The 20,338-nt window shown below is 34.9% G+C and overlaps 1 protein-coding gene across 3 annotated transcripts in view; it reads right to left on the bottom strand.

Moving 5' to 3' along the window:
- The window catches only part of FANCI (FA complementation group I), a 64,671-nt gene that overhangs the window by 19,985 nt on the left and 24,348 nt on the right, over window positions 1-20,338 (bottom strand). For all 3 annotated transcript variants that reach the window (XM_019983640.2, XM_019983641.2, XM_070775104.1), the window contains exons 13-19: window positions 17,521-17,701; window positions 16,068-16,155; window positions 10,182-10,312; window positions 9,652-9,722; window positions 8,746-8,860; window positions 7,022-7,144; window positions 3,233-3,301 (exon numbers count right to left, since the gene is read on the bottom strand). In XM_019983640.2, coding sequence (XP_019839199.2) covers window positions 3,233-3,301; window positions 7,022-7,144; window positions 8,746-8,860; window positions 9,652-9,722; window positions 10,182-10,312; window positions 16,068-16,155; window positions 17,521-17,701 — 778 coding nt within the window. The remainder of the gene's footprint in view (window positions 1-3,232; window positions 3,302-7,021; window positions 7,145-8,745; window positions 8,861-9,651; window positions 9,723-10,181; window positions 10,313-16,067; window positions 16,156-17,520; window positions 17,702-20,338) is intronic.

Below are 20,338 nucleotides of genomic sequence, written 5' to 3'. Positions count from 1 at the left end.
ATTAATTCAAGAAAGGTAGATGTCTTGGTTCCTCATCTGTGAAATGAGGATATTATTAATATAAGCATAAACATTTGTATACGATTAAATGTGCTAACACATGTAAGGAGCTTCAAATACTATTTAGCACATAACAGAGCTCAAAAAAAGTTAGTTAACTCAGCCATAAAAAAGAATCAAATGATGCCATTTACAGCAAAATAGATGGACCTGGAGATGACCATACTAAGTGAAGTCAACTGAGAAAGACAAATACTATATGATATCACTTATATGTGGAATCTTTAAAATGATACAAATAAAACTTATTTACAAAATAGAAATAGATTCACAGACCCAGAAAACAAACTTATGGTTATCAAAAGGGAAAGGGGGTGGGGAAAGGATAAATTAGGACTTTTGGATTAGCAGAAACAAACTATTATATATAAAATAGATAAATAAGATCCCAGTGTATAGCACAGGGAATTATATTGAATATACTGTAATAACTCATAATGAAAAAGAATATATATGTAACTGAATAACTTTGCTGTATACCAGAAACAAATACACTGCAAATCAACTATACTTTCATAAAAAAAAATGTTAATTGCCATTTTCCTCTTTTTAACTTTTGGAGTCTATATAATTTTATTGGTCCACATACTAACCTGAGTTGGGAAGCACTGCTCTATGCTTTCAGTCATAACTTGCCATGTTAATGTGCAAATGTAGATGGACTGATCATTAGTTTGAAAGATAAAATATAACAAGATATAAATTTTATATAAGATCAGGTCCAAGGTCCACTGAAAAACTTTTGATAGTGTAAGACCTTCCAATCATTTCTCCACTTCCAAATGGAGCTTCTTTAGCAGAATTAGCACAAAGCAACGGCATAAAAAAGGAGGAAGAGCGAGAGGGGAAGAGAAGTACCATTTATAGCAAAATGGTGGGCTAGGGTTTAGAGAAACACTCGCAGTAAAGAATAAAAAACACTGCATTAAAATTTTTATATAGATACATTTATTAAATAGATAGCTAAGATAAAAGGAAAGTAAAAGAAATCATGAAATTAAAGACAGAGCCTAGGGTCCGCATGGGGTTGTATCAGAGATTATATCTAGATTGTATCAGAGATTGTATCTGAGATTGTATCAGAGACCTTCACAGAAAGCTGGAATTCTCAAAAGCAGATATCCTTAGTGGATGAACCTAAAAAATAAATCCACCACATGGAGGAAGATAGTGAGGGGATATGTACCTACCTACCTACCTCTGACTTCAGGTGAAGGGGGAAAAGTCTTCTCAGGGACTTTCTAACCATAAGTTAGTTAGCTGAGGCTAGAATTCACATGACTTCAAATATAGGGTTATTTTAGAGTTAAGACTGTCCAAATCATTAGACAATATAGCTGAAAGTTTAAAGAAAGTGTTTAACTTTGAAACAAGTAAGGGGGGAAATGGAATAAAGGAAATTTCAAATTTTACAAAAACCAGAAAAAGAGGGAACATCCCCAATCATTTTACTAAGCTCATACTAAACCAAAGAAATTCAGTATGAAAAATGAAAATTATAGGCCATTCCTTCTTGTACAGATGTATGTATGTCCTAAATGGAAATCAAACCCAGTAGTGTATAAAAAAGGTAATATAATCAATTTGAGTTTATTCTAGGAATGCAATGTTTTTTTAAAAGATCAAATAATATAATTCATCACAGTAACAGATTAAAGGAGAAAAATCATATGGTCATCTCAATAGATACAGAAAAACATCTGATAAAATTTAACATGCATTCAAGAGTAAAACAACAGAACTCAAATGGCAGAAGAAAGTAAACTTGAAGACAGATTATGAGAAAATATAAAATCTGAAGAAAACAGTGTAAAAATATTGAGGAAAAATGAACCAAGATCTGTGGAACAGTATCAGGCATTCCAATATACATACCACTGAAGCCCCAGAAGAAAAGGAGAGAAAGAGGGGATAGGAAAAAATAATCTGATGAAATAATGAATGGACATTTCTCAAATTTGGTGACAAGCATCAACTTAAAAGATTTGAATAGCTTAATCAACTCCAAATAGGAGAAACACATGCTTCAGCTCTTGAGCCAGATCTGAGTTCAAATTCTAGCTCCATCACTTATTAACTGTGAGACCTTGGGCAAATTAAATTACTTAACCTCTTGGAGCCTTAAAACATACATCTGTAAAATGGAACTAAGCAGTTATTTCACAGGGTTTTGTGAGGACTAAATGAGATCATCCACCATATACCATTCATAAATTGCTTGCCCCTCTGTAAGTGCTAAACATTAAGTACTGTTGTTATTACTATTAGTACATAATAGTCTCTTGAACTCTCTCAACATATATTAAAAAAATATATATATATATATCATACAATGAAATATTATTTAGCCATAAAAAGGAATAAAGACTGATGCACCCTACAATATGGATGACCCCTGAAAACATCATGTTAAGTAAAAGAAGTCAGTCATAAAAGACCACACATTGTTTGACTCTATTATATGAAATGTCCAGAATAGGCAAATCTATAGAGAGAAAAATAAGACTGATGATTGCTTAGGGGTAGAAGGTTTGAGGAAGGATGGGAAAATTAAAGGGGGGGTAGCTAAACGGTGTGGTTTTTTATGAGAAGATAAAACGTTCTCAATTGACTGGTGATGGTTGCACTTTGTGAATTCACTAATTCAAATAAATGCTTAATAATAAATGCTGAGAGTAAAAAGGTCTTATTCACATTAGAAACTCTTCAGCTAAATTCTTCTCATCTTGATGGTCCTTTGAAATATTTCATAATTTGCAGCTTTTTAAAAAAGCTGAGAAATATAGAAAATAACCTAAGAGACACTCATGAATATGTCACTCAGATTTGAGAAATGTCAATATTTTACTGTTTTCTCCAAATCACTCTTCTTTATCAGAAATAAACGTAACAGATACTACTACTGATGGCCTTTGTATAAATGGTTCTACAAAATGCCCTTCTGACTTAGGATGTTAACTGAGAAGGTTAATTGTCAGACAATGGCAATATGGTAGACAGATAAACAGTGATTAAAATAAAACAACATGAAATAGCATCATGTACCCTAGGCATGTTTACAACGTACCAGTGGACTACTTAGGAATTGTTTTATATTTTGAAAATTATTAAAAATGTCAATTACTTAATGCCTTGGTACCTGTTCCCTTATATCCATGAAAATATAATTTACCTGTGAGAGCAGAGTTTGCATGACTGAGTTAGCCAGCTGAGAATTCCTTCGAAGGACATCATAGAACCCCTAAAAGGAATCAGAGGACAAATAAGCTCTCTATCAGAGTCACTAGTGATTTGCACAATCTTAACTTTAAAATAACTTTGTGTTTCTTTACCTATTCTCAGCTCTCTGAAAAAAAGATGGAGGCCGTATATGCTAGAGGGAGAAACAATTCAGAAAGTTTAGGTTATTGGCCTACGCTAATGTGAGATCTCTGACAATGAGAACTGGATTATAAACTGACCATAATCCTCACAACTGTTAGACATCAGGTCTCGTCTGGCTTTGGGGTACTTTTCCCTTTCCCAGACCTCATTTTTTCCTCTTATCATACATTAGCAGCCTTCCTTTTTAGGGCACTCCCCTACTCTCCAGTGATTCAAAAGTGCCTCCTGGACCTAAGCACCCTAATGTGAATGACTATGACATTTCTTCCCATCCAAAATTTCCCAGTCTTAGTTTAAAACTGCTCAGATTAAAATCCTGGGGACGCTTTTCTTTTTGGAACCTGAGACAGAGGTTATACAGTCTACCAGTGAGAAACAGAAAATGAGAATTGACCACCCCCCCCCATTTTTTTTTTAAAAAACAAAGGATGATCAGCCCTAATAAGTATTAGGATATTTTATAAAAGTATAATGGTAATAAAAAGACAACTGTGTTCCTGGCACAAAAATTACAGAAAAATAAAGGCATAGCATACAAACAGAAAGACTCAGTACACATGAAAGAGGCAATATATTATACCTGAAAAAAGAAATGGCTAATCTCGGAGGAGTTGGGTCTTTATATATTAATATAAAAACTGCAGAAGAATTTAGTTAAACAAAAGCATTAAAAAAAATAAAAGAAAATGCTAGTAAATATTCACTGGAAGGATATGGACTCCACACAAAAGAGACAGTAGGTATCTCAAAGGTGAAGATTACAACCAAACTGTAAAATCTAAATTTCTAGCTCTAAAATGATTATCATTAAAAAAAAAAAAAGCAAATGGCAATCTGGCCTGTACTTACAACAAGTATGACAAAAGGTATTTATGTTAATAATACATAGAGTTTTTTACAAATCAAAAGTACTAACTTAAGTCTTTGATGAATAAATGAATACCAATATCCTAACAGATTTAGGACTACGAGACATTACAAAGTAATTTTTTAAATTGGGAGCTAAATAAGGGTTGAGGATTTCTTCTTTTTAATACAGATGACTGTGGAGAAGAGTTAACTTAGTAGTCTGAGACTGCTATCCTTGGTAAGGTCCGCTTCCATGGAAAGGTTAGCCCTTTGGCTGGTGGCTGTGAATCTGGCTGATCAACAGTTTCTTATACTGATATAAAACTCCCAAAACAATGAGAAGCTTACTGTGCCTAAACTGTATAAACAATATAGTTTATGTTCTTAAAGAGGAATCTGGTTTCCTGAGGACTTTCCTCTATGAGCCTCTTGCTTGTGCTATTTTTTGCTTTGTATTCTTAACTATAATCTTAGCCATGAGAACAAATACATTCTGTTTTATGACTCCTAAAAAATTTTTAAATAGAGGTGGCTTTGGGGACCCCCCCGCCAGTACAATTGTTCCAGCATTGTTTGTTGAAAAGACTATCCTCTTTCTATTGAATTACCTTGGGATCTTTGTCAAAACTCTACTGACCAACTTTATACTTTTCAATTGTGCTGTTCATCTTAGAGGTGGCTTACATTCCATATAACTTGTAGAATCAACTTCTTAATTTCTACCAAAAAAGCCTGGGATTTCACTCAATTTACAGATCTTTCTGATACTTAAAAATATTGACAATATTGATTATTCTATTCTGTGAACACTGCGTATCTTTCCAATTACTTAACTCTTCTTTAATTTCTCTCAGTGATATTTTGAGGTCTTCAGTGTACATATCCTGCATATACTTTGTGGAACCTCTCCTTAAGTATTTTTCATCTACTATAAATACTACTTTCAATTTTGAACTGTTTGTTGCTAGTAAGCAGAACTATAAGTGACTATTACATGGTTACTGATCTTGTATTCTACAACCTTACTATATCATTTTTTGTAGACTCTTTGGTATGGTCTATGTACACTATGTGAATCAAGACAGCTTTACTTCATACTTTCAAATCTATAAGCCTTTATTTCTTTTTCTTGCCTTGTTGCATTGGATCAGACCTTCACTTCAATGTAGAACAGAAGTTTTGTGAACAAATATCCTGTTCCTGACCAGAGGAGAAACGCATTAAGTTCTCTCACTATTTAAATTAGATGTAGGATTCATAGACCCCTTTTATTAAATTGAGAAATTTCCCCTCTAATCCTCATTTGCAAAGAGTATCTGCGATTTTTCATCACAAATGTTAAAACAAAGGTATTCTTAATCATTAAAAAAAAAAATTCACTGCTTGACAGCATATGCTATAGACTTGAAAATGTTGTATCTTTAACCCGCCAATGTGGTCATTCACAGTGGTACATTACTGTCAAACAGTCAATGTGGTACAACAATATTCATAGTGAAAAACTGGAAGCCACAAAAATGCCCCCAAAATAAAAAAAAGTTAAATAAATTACTGTATACATAAAGAGCACTTTTTAGCATTCAAAATTATGTGGCAAAGAACATTTAATAAAATAGGAAATGCTTACAGCATAATATTAAGAGATAAAAAGCTAGAGAAATCTATGATTCCAATTTTGTGTAAGTATGCATATGAGTGGTAGGACTAATAATAATAAAAAAATTTTTTTCTATACTTTCTATATTTTTTACAATAAACCTGAAAAATCCAACGTCAGGTGTGGTGCTTGGCAACTACAGTAGCTCAATAAATGCTATTTTAAAAATGCCAAATGAAAGTATAGCTGTGCTCTGAAATGACTTGCACTTAATCTACCTGCTAGATTACCTAATGTTCTCCATCCTATAAAATATGTGTGCTGAAGCACAAAGCATACTAAATGCTAGAAATTGTACTGCAGTCTCCCATGACTGCAGACTTTTGTTCCACTGGCTGAATTATATCCTAATTACAAGTCAGTAGTAATATTTGTTCCATTCATTTTTTGCTAATTGTACTGTCATTACGTAATCTACTCAAGACATTCTGTAAACTGTTGGAAACCAAGAGCAAAATGACAAGCTGTCTGGGGGAATTCCCTAGCAGTTCAGCGGTTAGAACTCTGCTCTTTCATTCCTGAGTGTGTGTGTTCAATCCCTGGTCAGGGAACTAAGATCCCACAAGGCATGCAAGCATGGCCAAAAAAACCCAAAACCCACTAAAAACACAAACAAAAAACCCCAAGAAGTTGTTTTTATGAAAACTAAGTTGAATATTTTGGAAATATTTAATAAAAGTAAATCTGTAAAACTGATTTCTGATGGATTGAGGGAGGGGTAAGACAATTCTAAAAACGGAAAAAACTAAACACATTTAGAAGATTTCTCTACTAAGACTAATCTGGAGTATTTTTCATACTCAAAAGCAAAAGAACTTTTCCTTAAAACAAAAGGCTGGTAAATTAACAGTACATTTAAATATTTCAAATGAAAACATTTAACATGTTTCAACTATTCTTTATGCTTCCTCACCTTCAATGAATTTTTGGCCAAGCATCAATAACTACTAGTCCTCACTGCACTAAATAAGAGCATATCTACTGTACTCTGGTAAGAAAAATTATTAAAATTAAAAGGATCAGTGGAGTTGGGGAGTGGAGTACTACATCTCTTTCACCCTATTGATTTACCTCATAAAGCATGAGTCGAACATCTGCCTGCTGACCTAAGCATCTCTTCAAACTATCCATGATCTCAAGGCAAAAGGTCTCATTGGCAACAGAATTGTAACGGCTATGGATATCCACATGGACCTGAAAGGAAGAGAGGTCAGTTCATGAAGATCTTACCTGAGTAAGTATTAATAGTTCCATTAAGGAGTAAAATGAGCTGGTATTTTTGGTTAAAGAACCTTACATTTAGCTTTCCCCATATGGCAAAACCCAGGGCTGAGGCAGACACTATAATCATTATCAAGCCATGATAAGTATCTTATTCTATTTTGGAATAAGAATTTTCAAGCACTTAAAAAAAATTAACTTACTCATTCCTTAAGATTTTCCTTGGCAATGTGGTACAATATTCCTAAGTCACCTACTTAGGAAGGCACACAGATTATTTCATGCCACTAGAATTTAGTAGTCATAATAAACTTAATTTTACTTAAAAGGCTGAGAATTGAGCTCTTCTGAGGGTTCCATGAACTCCTGAGAGGTTTAGAGGCAGGTAGTTTTGTTTAGATATGGACATGACAAAGAATAATACTGCCTGTTTGATTTACATAATAATTTCAGCAATTATAGACCAAGAACCCTAATCCTTATTTCAGGCATCTTAGTGAGGTAGTTAATACTGCTGCTGCTGCTGCTAAGTCACTTCAGTCGTGTCTGACTCTGTGTGACCCCATAGACGGCAGCCCACCAGCTCCCCCATCCCTGGGATTCTCCAGGCAAGAACACTGGAGTGGGTTGCCATTTCCTTCTGAGGTCAAATCCTAGTTCTACACTTTACTGGCTGTATCACTTAGGGCAAATTATTAACCTCTCTCTGTCTCAGTTTTCTTATATTTAAAATAGGGATATTAGCCATTCATAAATGATATCCAGTGTTCCTAATATTTAATCTATGGCATAAGTTATAAACAAAAGTGGTGAGCTGTTGTAACAGCAATAAAGGATTCCTAAAGAAACTGCTATACAGATGTCTCTTATTTACAAATCATATTAGTACTGAATTTAAATGACAATTTTACTGCTGCAAAGCCTAGATTATCATATTATTGTAAAAAGCTTTGTTTTCTTAGATTACAGGTTTTATCAGGTGTGCAAATAAATAAACTATTAAAACTGAGGACAGTAACAGTATTTACCTAGAGAACTGCTGTGAAGGTTAAATGAGAAAATAAATGTAAAGCACTCAGAACAGTGTCTAGCACAGTGTTGTCCATTAGAAACACAATACAAATTACAAATGCAAGCTGTATATATAATATTAAGTTTTCTAATAGCCAAATCAAAAGAGTAAAAAGAAATTGGTGAAATTAATTTTAACATTTTACTTAGCCCAACACAGCCAAAATATTATCTCAACACATAATCAAAATAAAAAATTATGATATATTTTACACTTTTATCTCACACTAAGTCTTCAAAATCCAGTGTGTTGTTTTATATATACAGCACAACTCAATTTGAACTAGCCACATTTCAATCAACATACAGTTCAAGAGCCAACTTGAAGCTAGAGGCTACCATACAGCAAATTTGCCATCAGTAAGTGATGGCTGATATTATCATCATCAGATCCTCAGTTTCAGGATCATCTGTACAACCAGAACCCGAGTAAAAAAATCTTTACATCATCAACTACTGCATCAGTACACACATGATAAGCTGGTGTGAAAAAAAGTCCTTACCTGGCTAACACCAATAGACTGGCTGCACTGAGAAGACGACAAGCTGCCTAAAACTTTGAAGTTCTTCAGTAGCAGTAAAAACCCAGCAACTGCAGATTTTCGGGCATCAAGCTGGCTAGCTCAGGAATAGACAGAGAAGAAGTTACCAAACAGTACTGATTTCACAGGAATAAGCTTTTGTGTCAGAAAAATCCAGTTAGTTTTATACAGAAAAAAAATGTGTATTAACAATGAAGAACAGAGCAAAATAAACATACTAAACAAGGCATAGCTGTTCACATCAATTAGGAAGGACAGGAATTCAGCTGAAGTTTTTATCTACTTAACCTCATGACACCATCTCTACTCTTCTCTATCCTGCTGACAAGCCTTTGTGGGCAGTGAGAACAAGAGTCCTGAGAGGCTGCACAATGAGTTGATAACTCAAACATAAGTACTAAACAACAAAGGAAATTGTTGATTTTCTGAGTCTAAAGGAGACTTCCCTTCTACATAGAGGAGTGCAGTGCTTGGCACCTTGTAAACCCTCCATCCAGAGAAACCATTCATCTCACTGAGACTACAACATACAATGCTGGCCTATCACACACGCTTCTGGGAAAGGACTAACAAAAACTGTCAGCTCTACAACATGGAGAAACAGCATTTGGCTGCTTACTAGTTGCTCCTCTGAATACCCATGAGTGTACTATAATATGGACAATGTGACAATAATTTGGTATTTTATCCTTAAAGTAGCAAATTCTTTCCACAGTACTCATCTCATAATCCCTTTAGGAGATGGTACTGTCATCTCGATCGTGCTTTAGAAATTTGCATGACTGCTGTACTAGAGGTGACTGCAGAGAGGACTTTAGGTAACATTAGAGAGCGTCATTTCCTAGGATCTCAGGGGATGCTACATACCTGGCAAACATGGCTTTCCGAAGGACAAGTATCAAGGAGTCTCTTATTGACATGCTGACTTTGAGAAGGGGCTGAAAGAGGAAGAATCAGTGTTAAAAACAGCAATTTGTTTATTAGCCTTAGCACATTTCTATTCAATACTGTCACCATTTGGCTTAAGAAAGCTTGGTTCCATTTTATAAACACGCTGCAATGTTTATTGCACTTAGTAATAAGAAGAGTTAATACTAATGCTAAATTGAAACTAGTTGTGAATACCTTTATATCTATTGTCTTCAATTAATAATTTCCTAAGAGCCTTTCAATTACTTCACTGACTTGAAACAGAATCAAAGGAGAGAGAATAGTACTATGAAGAGGGGATAAACTTGGAAAATAAACCCTAGCTCAGTGCTTCTGCTCTTTTAATAGAAGGTTCTGTCTTAGAATCAAGGGAAACAGGATTTCTTATACATACGTAATTATGAAGAAATACATCAGACTTCCACTGCAACCTTGTTCATGAGCTGCTTAGGAGTCAAAAGACTTACCTGCACTGCCTTCAGCAGTCCTTGTACGGTTTGAACGGGTAGAAAGGACAAATAGTCAAAAGTTTCTGTAACTTTAGATGAACAACTTTGAAGAACTAATGGTGAATACTTGATGATATCTGAAAGTAGGTCTGAAAAATGGAAGCTATGATCAGTTGCCTCAAATAACTAAAGAGGTTTTAAATAAAAGGAGCATAAATATAGAAAAAGAAATGATAAAAAAGTTTTCTGCTCCTTTCTCAAATAAGTCAAGTAATATACATTTCTGCTGATCCTATATACTGTAAGGTCAATGGTAACCAGATACTTTTAAAAAATTTTATGTCTAAAAGGAAGGAAGAAACTCATTATAGTGCCTGAACAACCAGCACACATTGTCTTCATATTTCCAAGCTGAAATAAATCAATAAATATTTATGAATTTTTATTATAAACAAGCATAATTATATGGTCCTACAAGGAATATACAGAAACACAAAACACGGTCTCTCTTCCTTCAAGAATGATAATTTAGATGAAAATCAAGAAAAAAAATTTTTTTTAATTTTATTTTTAATTGGATGATAATTACTTTACAATATTGTGCTGGTTTCTGCCATACATCAACATGAATCAGCCACAGGTATACTTATATTCCCTCCCTCTGAAACCTCCCTCCCATCTTCCAAGAAAAAAATATTTTAAAAGAATGAAAGAAGTAACAAAATCATATCAAGTATCTAATAATTCCAAACATTGTTCACTGTCTATGAAACAGTAGAGAATTTAAATAGGAGTGTAAAGAAAGTGATCATTATGGGATGGTATGCTTTAGGTGAGCAAAGAGGAAAAGGAAATTTAAGTTATATTCTAAAGAATGCACAAAGAAACAGGGAAAAGTCCAAGTAAAAGTACAGGAAGATAAGTGTAAGACATATTCAAAGGATGGTGGGGAACTCTGTGGAGGTGGGGTGAAGGATTCAGAAAAGTAAATAATGGAAGTTAATGCTGGAAAGTGAGATTCAATCAAATTGTCAGGGACTTTTTTGTTTTTTTTTGGCCATGCCATGTGGCATCTAGGATCTTAAGTTTCAAAACCAGGGATGAACCCAGGCTCACATCAGTGAAAGCACCAAGTCCTAACCACCGGACAGCCAGGGTGCTCCATCAAGAACTTGAAGTAAGAGGATAAAGACCTGGTAATTTATGAAACAAGGTACTGGTGATTTCTGGGTGACAGACAGATGTTTTGGGAATACTGTTCTGGTAGCAATTTGCAGGGTGAATTGCTGCAGAGAGAAAAGAAAGCAGGGAAGCCAGTTAGGAAGCTGCTGCAGTAGCCTAAATGGAAGGTTATAAAGTTGGGAATTAGACAAATTGATGTCTGTGTGTGGCAGGGAGGGTATAAAAAAGAAGATAAAAACCATGAGGGAAAGAATGAGAGAACTTAGGTACCAAATGTATTCCAGAAGACTAAAAGAAATTCTAGCCTCTGGGACTCAGACATCCATGTTTCAGCTAACAGAAATAGGGACAAAGAAAGAGGTTGTTCGAAGGAAACAGTATTACATTTGAAATAAAAGAAAAAAAAAAAAAAGCTAAATGGAAACAGCTAGCAGGAATGAAGGCACTCAGGCACTGAACTAAGCAAATAGTCCTGACATAAAGATTTGGGAGCCATGCCCACAAAAGCTCCCCCCCACAAAAAAAAAACCAAAACAAAACTGAAATCGTGAGAACAGAGGTGATGATATCTACAAGTAAGAGAATGTATAAAAAGAGGAAGAGACACTTTCCACCACGATGGAGTAACACTAACCAGTTATCTTCACTTTAAACACCTACAACAAAACAAGCCAAATTACATAAAACAACAATTTTCAAACACTAGATAATAAGCAGTACACAAAATGATCCCTGAGAGAGGGAAATACATGAGGAGAGGCTTATAATTGTCCCATGTTACTGCCTGGAGAGCTTCTAGACAGGAACACAGAGAAAAACTCAGAAGCCAGTGGTCTTCCTGAGTTAGAGACAGAGTTGAGAATTCAGGAAAGCCAAGGCAGCTAGCACTAGAAAGGAAAGGGCTGCAGTGAAAGCACCCTGGAGATGTGCAGGGGGCTCTCCTTGCATGTGAGCTGAGTGCTCCTCAGCATATGTATGTGAAAAAACAACCTGAGTGAAGCTAAAAGTTACTGGCAAGGAGTAGGCAAATCCATTCTCTGAGGTCATAAAGGGCAGGAAATAGTTCACATTCACAACACCCACACTGTACACACCTCATAATATACAAGGAACATTGCCTTAATTGCAGCATCAAGTTAGCCCTAGATTAAAAGCTGAATGGTCTTTCATTACACAACACAGAAATAATCATCAAAAGGATTAAATACTTTCCAAGAAACAAGTGAAAGTGAAGTCGCTCAGTTGTGTCTGACTCTTTGTGACCCCATGGACTATAGCCCACCAGGCTCCTCTATCTATGGAATTTTCTAGGCAAGAGTACTGGAGTGGTTTGCCATTTCCTTTTCCAGGGGATCTTTCCAACTCAGGGATCAAACCCAGGTCTCCCACATTGCGGGCAGACGCTTTACCATCTGAGTCACCAGGGAACTTAAAGCTCAAGAATATTTGAAGGAAAAAAAAATCCAGCAAATCAACAATGTGAAACTCATAAAGTCTGCCATCTGATCAAAACTTATTAATGATGCAAAGAAGCAGGAAAACACAACTCATGATGAAGACGACATAAATCAACAAAAACATATCAGAAACAACACAATGATAGAATTAGTAGACCAAACCTAAATAACACACTTCTAAATAACCCATGCATTAAAGAACAAATCACAAGAGAAATGAAAAAGTATGTGGAATGGAATGAAAATAAAAAACAAAATTTATAGGATGCAGCTAAAGCAATGTTTAGATGGAAATTTACAGTGTAACGCCTGTATTGAAAAAAAAGAGAAAGACCTCAAATTAATGACACATGCATTTAACCAAAGGTAGCACAGACTAAACCCAAGGTAAGAAGTGGAAAGGACCCAAAAAAGCACACAAATCAATAAAAACTAAAAACAGAAAAACAACAGAGAAACTCAGTGAAATGAAAAGCAGGGTCTTAGAAAAAAATCAATAAAATTGATAAACCTCTTGCTGCTGCTGCTAAGTCACTTCAGTCGTATCCAACTCTGTGCAACCCCATAGACGGCAGCCCACCAGGCTCCCCCGTCCCTGGGATTCTCCAGGCAAGAACACTGGAGTGGGGTGCCATTTCCTTCTCCAATGCAGCAAAGTGAAAAGTAAAAGTGAAGTCGCTCAGTCGTGTCCGACTCTTCGCGACCCCATGGACTGCAGCCTACCAGGCTCCTCCATCCATGGGCTTTTCCAGGCAAGAGTACTGGAGTGGGGTGCCATTGCCTTCTCCGAAACCTCTTGCTGGTAAACACAGTATTCCAATAATACTATATTTTATGGACTCTGAAATCTAAAATTTTCATGTATCAGAAATATTCTTCTATTGATTTTTTTCACCCACTTTAAAAAAGCAAAATGAACCCAATGCAAGCAAGAGGAAGGAAATAATAAAAAGCAAAATTTGGTGAAATTGAAAATAAAAAACCAATAGAGAAAATTCAAACTAAAATCTCATTCTTTGAAAGGCTGTAAGCTGACAAGTTTCTAAGCCAGATTGATAAAGAAAAAAAGACAAATCACTGATATCAAGAATGCCTGAGTTTGCAGATGACGTGATTTCTATGTAGAAAATCTTGAAGAATTGCTGAAAAGCTACTAGAACTAATAAATGGGTTTAGCATGGCTGCAGGGGATAAGGTCAACATTAAAAAAGCAACTATTTCTACATGACAACAGTTAGCAATCTACAAATTGAAAAATTTTTAAATACTATTTACAACAGTGTCAAAAAAATGAAATAGGGATCAACTGACAAAAGATACAAGATACACACACTAAAAATATAGAACAGTGTTGAAAGAAATTGAAGACCTAAATAAATGGAGAGATATACTGTATTCATGAGTTAGACGACTCAATATGGTTAAGATGCCAATTCTCTTCCACATTAATCCATAGATTTGAGGCAATCTCCATCAAAACTTGAGCAGACTTTTTATAAAACTTGACAAACTGATTAGTAAATTTACTTGGAAATATAAAGGACCTAGAATAGCCAAAATTATTTTGAAAAAGAACAAAGTTAAAGGACTTACACTATTGATTCTAAGACTCAATATGAAGCTATAGCAATCAAGACATAACATAGCTCACTGGAATAGAAGATTCCTAAAATAGATCCACACATTATATAGTTAGTTGATTTCAATAAAGAAGCCATAGTAATTCAATGAAGGAAAGATAATCTTTTCAAAAAACTGTGCTGGAACAATTGGATAGCTATAAGCAAAAAAACAAACTGTTATATTATACCATACACAGAATTTAACAAAACTGGATCATATATTTAAGTACAACAGATGAAAATATAAAACTTCTAGTAGAAAATATAGGAGAAACCTTAGGGACCTTGGATTTGGCAAAAAAATTTTTTAAATACATGACACAAAAAGCAGCAACTATACAAAGAAATTGATGAACTGACAAAAATATTTGCTCTTCAAATGACATTGTTACAAAAATTAAAAGTCAAACCACAGACCAGGAGAAAATATTTGCAAAACCTGTATCTGACAAAGGATTTGGAAAAATTTCAAAATTATGCTGAAAAAACTAAACCAAAAGGAAAAAGAAAAAAAAAGGTACATATTGTAGGATTCCATTTACACAAAATATTTAAAATTTATAGTGACAGAAAGCAGACCAGACTAGATAGGAGGTCAGGGAAGGAAAAGAGAGATGCAAGAATACATCAGAAAAAGGCACCAGGAAACATTTCTGGGTGATAGATAGGTTCATGGTCTTCCCCAGTGGCTCAGCAGGTGAAGAATCTGCTTGCAATGCAGGAGATAAGGGTTCAATACCCAGGTTGGGAAGATCCCCTAGAGGAGGGCATGGCAAACCACTCCAGTATTCTTGCCAGGGAAATCCCATGGACAGAGGACTCTGGCAGGCTATAGTCCAGGAGGTTGCAAAGGATTGGACATGACTGAAAACTTAGCGCCCACACAGATATGTTCATCTTGACTGTGGTGATGGTCTCCATTTCACGGGTGTACACACACACCAAAAGTCAAACTGTTATACTGTAAATATGTGTACATTACTGTACCTCATTGTATTTCAGTAAAGCTGAATGTAAAGAAAGAAAAAGTAGAATGAAATGTCAAGTATAGAACTTTGGAGAACCTTGACATTTAAGGATAGAAGAAAGAAAACCAATCTCTAAGAAGAAAGAAAAACTGATCAAAGGCAGGATAAAAGATGCAAACTATTACAGTTATCAGAGAACTTCAGGAGAGTTATAAATAGTGTAGAATGAAAAGGAAATTAAGGAAGTTGATGATTAAGATGAGTGGATTTAGGCATTAGGAAATATGTACGAAAAAAACAAAAAATTCAGAGGTCACCAAAGAGACCAAAGAGGTCACCAAATGACCACTGGTCACTCTGACCAATGAAGTCAGAATGTCAAGGGTTAAGAGAGTGGGAGGTCAATAAGTAGACAGCAGAAGGACAGGACTCACTTGACAATTATTAAAACAAAAAAGAGAGAAAGCTGATGCAAAGTAGAAGTTTCACTCATATGCTCCTTTCCTTCTTGACAACCATAGACAATATAAAAGAATTTATTTTTACTGGCATCATAATCAAAGATCTTGCATTAATCTACTATATCATTAAGGTTTTTTCCCAGGATCCAAAGCATTATGACATTTAAATAAAAATATTCCTGACAACTTTTTCCACCCTTTCAAAGTTCAATACCTAAGAAATGATTGATGGGGGAGGATGCTCTGGTAACAACCCTGTTGAGGACCTGCTCCAGAATTTCTTGTCTGATCATCTCATGGATCTAAAAGGAGCAGAAGAATCAATAAAATATTCCTTGGTGAACTTCAGCTTACAATTGTATTAATACCTATTAGGCAGAATAAAGAAAAGTTTGAATATGGGTAAAACTGGACTGCTTATTTCAAAGACAAACATTATGTGAATCATCTGGAAAGAATCATTCAATTATCATCCTGTACTCAAATGATTCATTAACCAGGCAAACTTTTATTAGCCTTATAGAGAGATCATATGAAAGTACTGCTACATGTAAGGTCCAGCAGCAAACAGGAATAATTCTACCTAGGTATCTACTATTAGGTCAACGTCCATATTTCTGACAGTATGCACAACTTTCATATTAAAATTTAAAAGCCCATAAAAAAACCCTGAAAATCTAGAAAATCTTCAATAACCCTGTCCTCAGTTTCTAGAAGCAGAGTAGTTGCCTTAAAAAGGACCTGTTTTGAATTTTTACTTGAACTTTAGCTAAATTTCATACCTGAACTTGATTACTTTCGGTAGAGACTGATTTCTTTCAGACTCTGGATTAATAATTTGATTATTAGTAAATTCTATGTTCTACAGATACCGTGACAAGGCCAACAACTGTGTGAACCAAGCAGAACCTTGATTTAAAAAAAAGACTAATTTTAAAACAAAAAATATTAAGTCTCTTATTCTAAGAATGTTTTAAAATCAGATTACTGTTAAAGAGTCATGTGTATCTAACATACAACCCTCAAGGACTATTATATGGTATTCACTTTACTTCTGGATCAGAACATCAGATTTACATTTAAATTGACCTCCAAATAACACTGTTAGCAGATACTTTTGGTATGTAGATACACTGAAGAATGGATGTCAAGATGACTTAGAGAAATCACTAGCAAAGCAAATTTGTTTAGCCTCAGATATGATCTTATTTAGATTGAGATAACAATCGTAATATGGTAATGAATTAAAAGAATATGAATTTCCCATTTGGGGTTCTTCAAAAACAATAAACCAATAGGCATGATTCTTCAAATTTGATGTTCTACAGCGACCTAAAAGATTATTTTTTGTATAAGGGTATAAAAAAAAATTCAGAAATGATTTACTGCTGGAGGAAGAAGAGGAAATCATAAGGAAGCTAACCTATATTCAAACTTCTAAGAAATGGTCAGAAAGAACAGAAATTAGAATAGATGAAAAACTCAGATAAAGACTGAGAAAGTATTCATCAAACTGCATCTATTAATGTTTCAACTATTATCCCAGTTTCTGTTCTCAGAAACTGCTACATACTCAAATTGCCCAGTCCCCCAAACTCCCAGGTGAATGTCCTATTTGTAGTATAATACAACAAAATGAGGGAATGGTTGCTGAACTCGAGTCTCACCTTGAAAGTTTCCAATAGGATATTAGCTCCCAGCTTACAAGCATGCTGGTTTGGCATTCTAGAAAGACCTGAGCTGGTTTCAGCAGTTTTTCCATCAAGAATCTTCTTTGGCCCATAGGAATCCATTAAAATGAAGCCAAATTCTACCAAGCCCTGAGTAACATGATCCCAACTATGAACACTGCAGGAAAACAAAGTTTAGTTAAGAAGAAAAACTTAATAAAACACCTTACCTCTACACTCTTTGCCATGTTACACATTTCCCAAACCTGACCTGTATAACCAACACCCCACATGAGTCTTTCCTTTTCATGTACCCTTAATCTGGCAAAATTCTGAATTTTTGGAGGAACAGTAATGGGGAATTGGTAGGCAAGCAATCTCTACCGACAGATCACCATGAAAATCCAGAAACTATGGAACATGAAGCAACATATGGAAGAAACTGGAATATTTCAGTGTACAGATCATTAGAGATTGCCATTCAAGATTTCATGACTACATTTTAATTTCTGCTTCTACTATTCCCCTCATGCCAATAACAACACATATACATATGCTTACAAGTTTGTCTTCCTCTCTAGATTGAGATTCTCTATGGTGGAGAGCACACTGTAGTCATATTTTTGCTCATAGAGCCTAGCACAAATTCTGGCATATAGAAGGTACTCGGTAAATATTTATAATAGGAACATTTATATTCATATTTATTTCATATTCATATTTATAGTAGGAATTGGTCTGATGAATGACTGGATTTCAAAAGCATGAAATAAAACTACAACCAACCTTTGGAAAGCAAGAGAATCCCTGGTGATTTTATACCACTTAATGTTACCCACTATAGTGGAAATCATGTTTATAATAACCTTTATATCATTACATCTACCTGCTAAACAGCAACAAATTATAATGCAGCATTAAAGAATGAAAGAGTTGTGAATAGATTCTCATAACATTCTGACAGATTTTAACAACAGTCACACTCTGGGGATCTGGGATCAAGATAATAAAATGAGTACATGCTCCATTTTTCCCAACCTGAATACTTACAAATGACAGAAAAGATAGATATAACTGTGTGTGAATGTCTATATGTGGTGCATGCATACAATCCATGATAACGTGGAAAAATAAGAGGTGCTTTGACTGTCTAGAAATTATGAAGAATCCTTAAAAAATGAAAGTAATAGAAGGAAAAAAGAAATCATAGACAGCATTATGCAGACTGAAAGGGTGCCTCCAAAAGCGGATGCCAAGGGTAGGTATGCTGGGAACTGGAAGGAACCCTGGGGCAACTTTTGTGGTGACTGGCTAGGATACCCCTGGATGAAGTTCAGTACACATCAACCTTCTCCACCTTTTTCTCCAAGACCTCACTGCATCTGGGGCCTGAGAGGCAGAGCAGCACTCTGAGAGGATGACAACATGCTGGAGGATGAGGGAGACACCATACCTAGAAGATCAGCCCCTGGTACATCCTACTGCTACCCTCGTATCCCTGAGGTAGAGTGTGTTAAATAAATACAGCACTCTCAGACAAACTAATGGGGAACGTCAAATATGATAATAAGGAAATAAGTAATCACCAAATACAAGAAAATAATACGACCAGGAAAGAGAAGCACCAAACTCAACAAAGAGAACCAATCCTATGGGAAAAGATTAATGGAACAAATAGAAGATTTTAAAAGTCTAATGAATATTCTCAGAGAAGAAAGACTATTGCAAGAAACAAAAAATAAACTGTTATGAAAAAACAACCAAGTGGAAATTTTGGAAATAAAAAACATGATGGATAGAGTGAAAACCTCAGCAGATGGCCTAAGAATAAAATGCACAGAACTGAAGAAGTAACTAAAGAATGAGCTCAGGAATTTTTATTTTATTTTGGCTGTGCCAGGTGTTAGTTGTGGCATGCAGGATCTAGTTCTCTGATTAGGAATCAAACCCAGGGCTCCTGCATTGGGAGCATGGAGTTTTAGCCACTGGACCATGAGCAAAGTCCCAGGAATTTTTGTAGAACTTGACACAAAAAGACAAAAATACATAAAGTATGAAAGAAAAATTGAGACATAGTATACAGAGCAAGATATTCCAAGAGAAAAAGGAGAGAGTACTCAAAAAAAATGAAGAAAAACATTTCAAGAGGAAATACATGAATCCTTATAGTGGAAGGGTACATTAAACACCAAGCAGAAATCAGATGGGCCGAAGTATGAGATTCAAAAGATAAATGCAAACAAAGAAACCAGTAAAATAATGAAGTCTAAGTAAGTATTGCTTGTTAGTAATAATGCTGAACAAGAAGGAAGTGGAGAAATTGTGCCCTAAAGTTCTCATTTTGGAGAGAAGAGGCAGTTACAATCCATTTTGCTACAAAATGTCTTATCTGTAATGTGAAAGAGTTCATATGTGATTGGTACAGATGGGAGTAAGTACAACCTAGAAGTTGTATTGGTTCATAGTGATTTTTTTCCTAGTACATTAATGTTTTGCACCTTCAGATTATCTGCAGGTAAGCACAGAAATTGTCAACAGAGCTAAATACAGCAAACCAAAACCACAAAAAAAGCATGACTCAGTAAAGAATATTATAACGGCTGATGTATACATGTATACAATGAAATACAACATTAACCATGAAAATAACAACCAGGATGGTAACCAGTTTTTTTTCTATTTTTTCTATTTTTACTTCTATATTTGGTTAAAAATAGATTTGCCTAAAACTGCTCGTCAGTTGTCTAAAACTACTAATTCAATTCCATCCATCATTCCCAAACTCCAACAGTTACAGTAAAAAAATCTGTTTTTT

Source organism: Bos indicus, chromosome 21 (genome assembly GCF_029378745.1).
Source record: "Bos indicus isolate NIAB-ARS_2022 breed Sahiwal x Tharparkar chromosome 21, NIAB-ARS_B.indTharparkar_mat_pri_1.0, whole genome shotgun sequence".
NCBI lineage: Eukaryota > Metazoa > Chordata > Mammalia > Artiodactyla > Bovidae > Bos > Bos indicus.
The sequence above is the reverse complement of the archived record's forward strand: the minus strand, read 5'-3'. Positions and strand labels throughout refer to the sequence as shown.